This window comes from Lissotriton helveticus, chromosome 5_1, assembly GCF_964261635.1.
Source record: "Lissotriton helveticus chromosome 5_1, aLisHel1.1, whole genome shotgun sequence".
In the NCBI taxonomy this organism is placed as follows: Eukaryota; Metazoa; Chordata; class Amphibia; order Caudata; family Salamandridae; genus Lissotriton; species Lissotriton helveticus.
Window position 1 is genome coordinate 213,371,448 of NC_136065.1, and position 10,878 is coordinate 213,382,325.

Consider the following 10,878-nt stretch of genomic DNA (forward strand, 5'->3'; position numbering starts at 1 on the left):
TCTGTTGACGTGATCGAATGCTGCTGCCAAATCCATGAATCCCATATAGATGGGTTCATCACTGGCCAAGGTGTATTTGGCAGTCAGCATATATAGGTTCAGGCATTGGTCACTAGTGGACCTCCCTGTCCTGAACCCATATTGGGTGTCCGAGAAGATGTTATTCTCTTCGGTCCACTCGGACAGTCTGTTCAGAATTGCCCTTCCCAGAAGTTTAGCCGATACGTCAATCAGGGAAATAGGCCGATAACACTTAGGGTCGTCCCTATTGCCCTTTTTAAAAATTGGCACAATAATCGCTTTAGACCAGGATGGTGGAAGACCACAGGTAATAGCAGTATTTAAGACCCTAGTCATCAAAGGGGCCCATATGTCTGTATTACTAAGAAACAGATCAGGGGGAATTCCATCCGGGCCCGGGGCTTTATTTTTAGTTAAACCCTCCATCCCTGCCGTAATCTCCTTAAGAGAGAATGCTACCCGGGGGACCTGTCTTGGGGATACCAGTGGCTCCACATGGGTGCCAGTCTCATAATTATATAAACCCCTAAAGTGAGTGACCCATTGCTCCGGTAGGATATTAGCCCCTATCTCCGGAGAGTCATTTTCTTGAAAGGTCGGTTTATTAATGATTCTCCAAAACCCCGCTAGGTCATTTCTTTCCCCTGCCTCTCTTAGGTCTGCCCATGCTTCTGCCTGTAGGGCCAATTTCCTCCTTTTAGTCTCTTTTTTATACTTTTCTCTACAGACCCTGATAATTTGTGGGTCCCGTGGTTTCGTCTTGAGGGAGCATTTCAGTTCCCTCAAAGCCTTAGAGCAATCTTTATCAAACCAACGGGGATTTACCAAGTTGCGTATGGGCGCGCTGAACCTTAATAGTTCATCGATCAAGTTGGCAATGTGATCAAACGCTTCCAGTACCCTTGGTCCCTGAATTTCCAGATCTAAACAGTGTTAATGGCCAGTAGGCCCTTATCGCCCAAAGTTTTATAAAACTGTACCCCATCAATTTTGGCCCATTTCAATCTCCTGCCTTGATCAGTGACCCTCTCCTCAATTGAACAATGAGATTTAATTCCATTGCCCGCCTTGTAGAAGAGCGTTAAAATAAGCGGATTATGGTCACTAAAGCTGCTCCACTCTATCCCTACACTAATTATTTTGTTAATCAGGGATCTCGAGACCAAGATGTGATCTATAATGGATGAGCAGCCCCTGCCCTTAAAAGTTGGCGGGAGTGTGCCGTCCGACTGTGGGTCTATCATATTAATAGTATGCTCTAGGTCGTACTTAAACCGAAGCAACCTAAGAGCAACCCCAGTCGGTGTGTGTGAAAAATGCGGCCCCTTCTCAATTGGGCATTGTGTCCAATCTGTATTTACCTTAATCAGTGCCAGACAGAGGTGACAGTTAAAATCCCCCGCCAAAAGCAGCCCATGAGACAGCCCTTTGTTCTGGGATGTAATTTCTTGTCCCAGCCTATGGTCAAGTTCAGCTAGTAGCGGTGTATGGGTATTTAATGTCTCACTATTATAGAAATTAAAAACTGACAATTTTAACCCTTTTCCGGCGAACCGAACTACCTGGATTCCATATGAGATCCAGTCTGGGGACGACCAGGTGCCTGGGAGGACTAAATCTACATAGACGGATAAACCGCCCATTGCTCTCCCTGAGCTAGATTTTCGAGCGGGAACAAAAAAACACTTGTAGCCCTGAAGATGGTAATTATTCACCACAGCCCATGTCTCCTGCATACATATGACATTAAATTTTCTAATAAAATCAACCCACTCCTTGTTGTTAAATTTGCCCGCTATGCCTGCTACGTTCCAAGAAATGATCCTCACACCCTCTCCACCTGGTGCTACACCCCCCTGACTCCTTGATCTTGTCTCCTGTTGCAACCCTTGCGTGGCCCACCCACCTCCCCCTCCTATACTATCTACAGCCATAGCCTTAGTTTCAGGAAACATAGGTTCCTCCACCCCAATTGTTTGGGTTTGCTGAACCATGTGTCTTTGCTCCTCCGGTATTCCTACCTGAGCGCCCTTTTCTGTATAACCCTTGGAGGCATTCTCTATTTGTCAGTCCACCCCCTCTAAACCGTTCAGGCAATTAAACCGGTTGTAGGTGAGAAGGGGTGGTATTGGTCTACCAAATAATGGCCTAGGGTGAAAGGCCTGATGTCTCCCCCTCCTTCCAGCCCTCTCCCAGCTATCATAAATTGGGAGTGACTGGGGTGGGCCTGGGGTAATGGGAAAGAAGAAAGACACACGAAGGGTTTGGATCGTAGATTCCCTTGACCTGTTTTTCCCTTGGCATATATATGACACCGTACCCGTGTCCCTAAAACTCACCAATATGCAGTCCCCTACGATGGATTTCTGAGTTCTTCCCACCCATGGGACCCTTCTTACCATTATAATTTCGTTATTGAGGTGTCTCGGGAGGGGTCTATTTATGTTTAACCACTTGATTACCCTGCTTTTCAGGGCACAAAAATCCTCGGTTTCACCATCATCAAGTTGTGGAACCCCCGCCATGACTACGGTAAGATCATTGGTCTCTGGTGGTAGGTTGGGTCGACGGGGTCTTGCGGAGGGCTTCGTTAGAGGGGTCGGGATAATGTTATCTACCGGGTGTGCCGGAGGTACAGGTACTGGCAAAGAGTTCAGTATGTTAGCGTAAAGTGGATTGATTGGTGCAGATTTTGAATTTAAAGGTTGTTGTGAGGCCGCCGCATTTACAGCTTGTGGGGGGGCTAGGTTTACTGCACTATGTGCCAACTGTTGAGGGACTGCAGTAGTGGTAGTAGATTCTGGATACCTTCCCTGTCGACCAGCTTGAGTTTTCAGACTACCTAATGTGGCCTCCAATATAGTTAGTCTGATCTCGATCTTTTTTATACTTTCGCTGATCGGTAATAACAGAGACCTTAACAGAAATTCCAGATTTCCCAGCGGGACAACAGAGAGGGGAACATTAACATTACTAGTTCCTGTGTCTTTAATCATGACCGGGACTGGGTCTTCCTGGGCAGTAGGTTTGGGGTGTAGCTCTGCCGGTAATTTCGCTATTGATACAGGGGGTTTTAGGGATTTCCCAAAGTCCAGATGTGAGTTCATAGGTTTACTGCTTCCCTGGGCTCCCTTCGTCTTTCTCCTGCGTTTTTTTGGAGGGGGTCCCAAAATTGCTTGTATAGTGACTGCTTTCGGTTTGGCTTTCCTATCCTTGGGGGCTGGGGGGGGTTGGGAGACTAAATCAATAGTCACCCTGGTGGGGCTAAGGCTAATAGCTGGAGCTGTACTCATGACTGCGACTGGTGAGATGTTAGTGCGCTCCCTTAACAGGAGTGGAACATCCTCAATTCGAGATAACTCCCCCCTGGATGTGATGGATAGTTCTCCAAGGGGGGTATTCTTCAGGTTGTCTACAGAACGTCTCCGTTCTGCCCTTAACCGGGACAGATTACCCTCTTTGTCACCCTCCCCCACTGCCAGTGAGAAGTAGTTTTCTAAGGTCCCATTTTTCGCTCCTCCCGGCTTCAATGGGGTGCTCTCCCTTGCCGGAGACGACATGATTTTTTTAAAAGAAAAAAACAGTTGTACTCCGTAGGGGGGTCTAACAGATTAGTAGATCCAGGAGTTAACTACACAAACCGAGAAACCAAGAGTATAGGCCCAGCCCGGCCTACTTCGGCCTATGACGGCCTTAGACGGTCCCGCCCTTGTCCCGGGCTTCTCCCGGCGCCCTCCCGCGCGCTCCCGCGCAGCTGATCACTGATCTAGAAATGTACTAGCGGAGGAGGATGGGGAGGAGCTTCCTCCTGTGACGCGGGACCCGCGAAGCGGGTTCCGCTAGCTGTAGCAAAAAGGTCCGTGGGCAGCAACAAATTGCAGGCGTCCTTGCGAGTCCCAAGGCAAGTTGGAGTCCCAGCACTATATGAGGCAAGCGGGTGGGGCTGGGCGGGGCGGTCAGGGAGAGCGGGCCAGCTGGAATCGGCCTGGACACCCTGGACTCCTGGGAAACTGAGTCCGGGTGTCTGCTCGCAGCCCTGTCACACACTCACCGCCCAACAACAGCAACGGCCTCCGAGAGCTCCCTCCTGCGACGCGGGACCCGCGAAGCGGGTTCCGCTAGCTGTAGCAAAAAGGTCCGTGGGCAGCAACAAATTGCAGGCGTCCTTGCGAGTCCCAAGGCAAGTTGGAGTCCCAGCACTATATGAGGCAAGCGGGTGGGGCTGGGCGGGGCGGTCAGGGAGAGCGGGCCAGCTGGAATCGGCCTGGACACCCTGGACTCCTGGGAAACTGAGTCCGGGTGTCTGCTCGCAGCCCTGTCACACACTCACCGCCCAACAACAGCAACGGCCTCTGAGAGCTCCCTCCTGCGACACGGGACCCGCAAAGCGGGTTCCGCTAGCTGTAGCAAAAAGGTCCGTGGGCAGCAACAAATTGCAGGCGTCCTTGCGAGTCCCAAGGCAAGTTGGAGTCCCAGCACTATATGAGGCAAGCGGGTGGGGCTGGGCGGGGCGGTCAGGGAGAGCGGGCCAGCTGGAATCGGCCTGGACACCCTGGACTCCTGGGAAACTGAGTCCGGGTGTCTGCTCGCAGCCCTGTCACACACTCACCGCCCAACAACAGCAACGGCCTCCGAGAGCTCCCTCCTGCGACGCGGGACCCGCGAAGCGGGTTCCGCTAGCTGTAGCAAAAAGGTCCGTGGGCAGCAACAAATTGCAGGCGTCCTTGCGAGTCCCAAGGCAAGTTGGAGTCCCAGCACTATATGAGGCAAGCGGGTGGGGCTGGGCGGGGCGGTCAGGGAGAGCGGGCCAGCTGGAATCGGCCTGGACACCCTGGACTCCTGGGAAACTGAGTCCGGGTGTCTGCTCGCAGCCCTGTCACACACTCACCGCCCAACAACAGCAACGGCCTCCGAGAGCTCCCTCCTGCGACGCGGGACCCGCGAAGCGGGTTCCGCTAGCTGTAGCAAAAAGGTCCGTGGGCAGCAACAAATTGCAGGCGTCCTTGCGAGTCCCAAGGCAAGTTGGAGTCCCAGCACTATATGAGGCAAGCGGGTGGGGCTGGGCGGGGCGGTCAGGGAGAGCGGGCCAGCTGGAATCGGCCTGGACACCCTGGACTCCTGGGAAACTGAGTCCGGGTGTCTGCTCGCAGCCCTGTCACACACTCACCGCCCAACAACAGCAACGGCCTCCGAGAGCTCCCTCCTGCGACGCGGGACCCGCGAAGCGGGTTCCGCTAGCTGTAGCAAAAAGGTCCGTGGGCAGCAACAAATTGCAGGCGTCCTTGCTCTTATCATTCAGAGAATATCACAAATAAGGGGCAACCCAGTAATCCTAGGTATCTTGCGTAATAAATCAGATATACAATGCAATTATTCACTCAGAGAGGAGAGCATGTGCATGCTTTTTTATTTCAAAATTTGTTTCAATGCATTTTATTTGATTTGCTATTCTAGAATTGGTTTAGCCCTGACCACCGATCTCTGCACGGTGCTAGCAGCATAAAGAGGGTGAGTGCTCCCTCTTTATTTGTCCCTCTTTTTTGACAATGCACAATGTGTGTATAATGTTACTCACGACCAGAGCTGTGGGTTCTCATTCCACTGTTTTCCCTTTTTTTTCCAAAATTCGTTTTTTCCTACAGATTGATTGCAAGGAATTCAATGTTGTTTAGCCACCTTGCTGTGTTGGAATGAGTTCCTCCTTTTTTAAGAAAACTATTTTTGGCATGAAGTACAATGTACGCATTTGGTAAGCTTTGGAATATTTGCTATTTCTTTATAGGCTTTGTTGCCCTGAAAGAGTGAATTCAAGTTTATGAAAGAAATTGGGGCCCAAATAGGACGACGGTGTGACCGCCACCAACAGCCCATCAGTGGTGATCCCACTCTAATCGGACCCATCTGAACCACCTGCCAAATTTCAATGGCGAGCAGATGAGTGGCTGTCGGAAGGTCCAACTGCCACACATCAGATGAGCTCATTGAGCCCACCGGTGTTGCTGAGGGGTCGTATTCCAATGGTGGTGGTGCCCACCAGGCACCACCGTAAGGATTATGATGTCCATTTCCTCCCGTCTGTTCATGGTGGTTCACCCGCCATGAACAGGCAGGTGGAAAGTGACTTTGGGGCTGGTAGCAGACCCCCTTCTGCCCTGGCCCTCTGATGTGGGCACTGGGGGTCACCTATGGTGCCCCCTACATGTCCCTGCACCATGTGGCAGATTCCCCATGGTGCCTGCCACGTAGTGCGGGGATATGTACAATGTGCATTTTTTGCATTGCAGCGGGTGCAGCAGCCAGCAGCATCCGCTGCAATGCAAAGAGTACATGGTGCGACCGCCTTGCAGGCACTTGCATCGTAATCCCCATGGCAGGACCACAGACGGCTAGATGGTCGGTCCAATTTCCGATAGGGTGGCAGGCCAAAGAAAGTCCGCCCGCCATCCAAATCGAGCCATAAGTGTCTTTCAGCCATTGTTTTGAGTCTGAGTAGGAAGTACCCTATACTTTCTCATAAACATTTGTGTATACTTTATCTGTTTCATTGCAGGATGCTACCATCTAGGTCCTTATGATTACCCAGTTATAAATTATATGTGGGGTCGAAACATCGACGTTTACTAGAGGACTGATGTTGTTCACTCTCTTTTTATCCAATAAACTCCAAATTTGAGTCTTGCATTTGTACTTTTCCACAAACATCAGTTCCTAGACTGCATATATAATAAATAGGGTTTTGTGCATTTTATTCACATATGTCACATTGCACTGCGTTGCTTGTGGTGCACCCAGAACTGAGTTCTCTACTAAAAATGTGTTAAATTGAATTACTGCAAGATTAATAAAACTGTATTAAAAACTATACCGATAGTAATTAGTATATGGTTCTCATTGGCCTGTGGAGGATAGGCTTTCTCTTCTCTCCAAATGGATCATTGTAATGTATATCTTATCATTCAGAGAAGCAGCTTCAGAAGTGCAATGAGATTGATTTAGACTGCAAACGTGGACAAAGTAGGTGTAAAAGTGAATTTTGCATAGAAAGAGTCCGTTGGCAAAGTCTTTCAAATCTGCAAAACATCATATACATTCTTAAAAGATAGTCTTCACAGGTTTTATTTTTTTACTTTTATTTTTTGTTTTGACCTTGAACAGGAGTGTCGGAGCACTTGATGACAGGTTAAACAGAAACATAACATATTGGTAACAAGATTACTGTACACATGCAAGTGATAGGAAGATTTTAGATGTTATAAACCTGCGTTGTACCAGTCTTGCCTACAGAAAATGTTAAATAAAGGCAGTCTCACCTGTGCATTCTGCAAGCAAGCAGGTGGTTTTGTTTAATCAGACTTTGAATTGGGAGAAATAGAGGGCCATTTGTATCCTACTTCAGAAGGAGCTCAATAAGTGTTGTTCTTTGCTCAAGAAGGGGCATTTTGTGGTGGAAGTTTTCTTGTACTTGTGAAGATCAAGGTAGTCAAGGCTCCACGCTCAGGTTTTAGATTACTCCAGGTAGGATCAGTTCATTTTCCCAGTATTTTGGGGTATTCATGTGTATTTCCTTCTAGGAAAGGCAGTCAGTCTTGAATGTGCAGGTAGTCATTCTAGTATTTCCTGGGCTAAAGTCATTTTGGTCCAATTACCCAACTCTTGAAATTAGATGAGTAGCAAGTGCTGGACTGCTTCCACAGGAGCAAGTCAGGTGGTAAGGGGATGTCAAGTCTCATTTGGGAAGGAAATGTTTAATGTTTCATGTAATTCAGAGATGGTAATTTGCTATCACCTTGATGTTGGTCTCAAATGTAGTTTTGAGTCAAAGATGGCAACCAGGGATATTGCTGAAGACATGGATGTATATGTAATCCTTATTTGGTTCAAGTGCTCAGTTCATTTAGAAGGAAACTCACAATTGTGTAGGGGAAATAATAAATTATCTTTAGAATGTTAAATCCTTGGATAGTTTCTATTTAATATTCATGCAAATATACATAATCACCGGATCTGGCTATAGAAGTGCTGGAAAAGGAAACCAAGGATAACTGTTGTATTTCAAATGTACCTTGTTTAGGACCCTTAGATATCAGTGACTCACATTCCGGTGGGGTTTCAGGTACTTGTCACTTCTTTAGACACAGACTTAGGCAAAAACTGAGCTACTTACTTAGCCCATCTGATATAACTTGGAATCTGTGTGAAGGACTGGTAAAATATCTCAGTGGAAAATATATAGAGCAGGGGATCCAGACAGCAATTGGCCGCAGTGAAGACCCACGAAATGTAATACGCTGTTTCCACTTTGTGCAGCAGATTGCAGCCTATAGAGAAATATTTGACAATCACTCCTAAGGTCCTGCTGATGTGTATCGGTACGAAACAGATGACAAAGATCACCAGAGAGACCGTGATGATCTGTAAAGACCTGGTTCTCATCACCTGGCCCCTTAAACTGTTGCTTGTCATCTTGGAAACAAAACCTCCCAATCGGACATAGCAGGTTAAAGATATGGTGAATGGCAGGAGGAAGCTGGGAAACAAGTAAAGCATGTTCCAATAAAAGAAAAGATGGACCATGTCACCTTGGTGGATGTTTAAACACTTTATTGTGTTGTCCACAACTGTAGTCCTCAGGGAGAAGAAGAAAACAAATCCTTGAAAGAAGAGGATCAGCCAAGCAGCCAGGCATATATTTATAATGAAGGATTTCCTCTTAAAATTTGATTTCTTGTGATGGTGGACTATGGCCAAGTACCTGTGGATGCTGATCAGTGCCAGGAAATAGATGCTTCCATATAGGTGTGTGCTCAAGAAGAAGACATTGAGTTGACAAAGGAAGTTACCAAAGGGCCAGTGGTTGCCAAGAAAGAAGTAGGTGATCATCATTGGGGCTGCCAGGGTGATGATGGCGTCGGTCAATGCAAGGTTGAACTGAAGCACCATGCCTGAGCTCCACTTCTTGATATGGAACCAAAATATCCAAAGGCTGGCAGTGTTTAGGATGAAGCCGAACACGAAGATGATGGTCAACAGCGTGGGGATGAAAGGGTGTAGTACCTGGGAATGACACTGTGTATCATTCCCTGAGGATGTGCTGTTCATGGTTCAGGTGAACTGAGAATTGCTTTTCAGGTCGGAGGTATGTAGGGGGAAATGGTGCTTTTGCAGGGGCCTTCACCTATGAGTAAAGACATAAATGAAAGAGATTAAATGTGGCTCTCTGTAACATTTATAGACATGAACTGTCCAACATACATTTCTCAGCAGTTAGCACAAGTGTTTTTTTCTTCTCCCCTAGCATCAATTATTTAAAAACCCTCCTTGTTCCTTTTTATTATTGAAAGCCTATTTTCCTGTTGTGCTTAAAACATTTTTTGGTTTGAAGCAATGTCTCAGAATTTGGGATCCAATACATTCAACACTATTGCATTCACAAACCCTGTGATTCATGAAGTCACAGGGTTTGCAAACATATTGCTATTACGTACAATATTCTAAACCTGTTGTGTGCGTCAGAAAAGCCTTTCTGACTCGTAAAATGCGCTTTGGATCCATTCTGATTCACAATTAGGAAGGACCGTGAAAGTGGTGTCTCCTTCTAATTGCGAGTATGTATCAATGGTTTGCAGCTGCAGTTGCAATCCATTGATACAGTTGATACAGTTACTGTTGCAAGCCATTGATCATTTACCAACACCTCAAAGAAGGAGGTAGCTGATTTGCAAAGGTTGCTGGGTGACCTCAGAAAGTGCAGGCATTGTTTTTAAGAACGACTGTCTTCTCCGGACCTTCAATGAATTCCCAAATGAAAAACCTTTATAGAGGCAACATATCTCCTTTGAGGAGAACAGGTTTGCGACCTGTCTAGCACTGAGAGTTTGAGATAACCTGTCTTGCAGGGAGAGTTTGTGGTAACAGAAAATTCTCCAATTTGTACAGGAAGTGCTACATCTGGAGGGGATCAGACAGATTTCTCCCCTAATTGTGATAGTCTGATGAATAGAATCCTGCTGGAAGATTCTCCTGGAAATGTATCATAAATTCTAGAAATTGAAAGATTTTCTGTTGCCCAGTGCTTAATTGCACTGGGAGGTTGCTGGTGGGGGGCACCAGCTCTTATTTTTGGGGACCAGCACTTATTTTTCAAATTGATATTTTTCAGGGGCAGGATAGAAAAACATACAGATTGGCAGGTCGGAGGAAGAGAAAGACTGCAAACCCATCACAAAGGGAGAAAGCAGGAACCTACAAAAGTTGGGTAAAGAGACAGGGAGTGTCTAGAAATGGATTAAAGAGGCATGATATGGATTTAAGACAACCAGCCTTGATATTCGGTGCACTGACATTTAATTGAATCGGCTGCAGGCTTCCGAGTAGAGCTTCAGCACCAGCACTCTTTCTTTTACAAAGTAAGCACTGCTGTTGCCTTCCAAACTCAAATCAGCCACTATAAAGGCCTGTATACAAAGACACATTTAGATTTATCTTAGGTGGAAAAAGAGCATTTTTTAAATTTGCAAACAGTTGGTGGCCATAGATAGATACAAGTCCTCTGAGGTACCTGAAGATTAAATGGAAGTAAAGAGTTCATTCCAAACCCCCCAAAATTCAGGCATTGTAAAACCAAACATAAAATCTCCATTCTACTAGTATCTTGATGAGCGGGACAAGACATACAGTTGGATATGTAGGAATCGGGAAGAAGCAAAAAAACGCAATGGCTTTAGAACGGATTAATACATAGTCCAAAGAGTGAGAGATGTCATGGGAATTTAGGAGCCTGGGTAGGCGGTTAATGTCACTGGAGAATTCTGTGTAATTTATAGCATTTAATTTTAAGTTTACTGTTCCTTAGAGACT

The 10,878-nt window shown here is 46.8% G+C and overlaps 1 protein-coding gene across 1 annotated transcript; it reads right to left on the reverse strand.

The window, feature by feature from the left end:
* Positions 1-8,181: 8,181 nt before the first annotated feature.
* LOC144753052 (P2Y purinoceptor 4-like) lies at positions 8,182-9,120 on the reverse strand. Its single transcript, XM_078640850.1, has one exon. It carries the CDS (start codon positions 9,118-9,120, stop codon positions 8,182-8,184), a length of 939 nt encoding a protein of 312 aa, XP_078496976.1.
* Between the last annotated feature and the right edge of the window lie 1,758 nt (positions 9,121-10,878).

Excerpts from the sequence above, each read along its gene's own strand:
- LOC144753052 (XM_078640850.1), bottom strand. The coding sequence starts at position 9,120 with ATGAACAGCACATCCTCAGGGAATGATACACAGTGTCATTCCCAGGTA.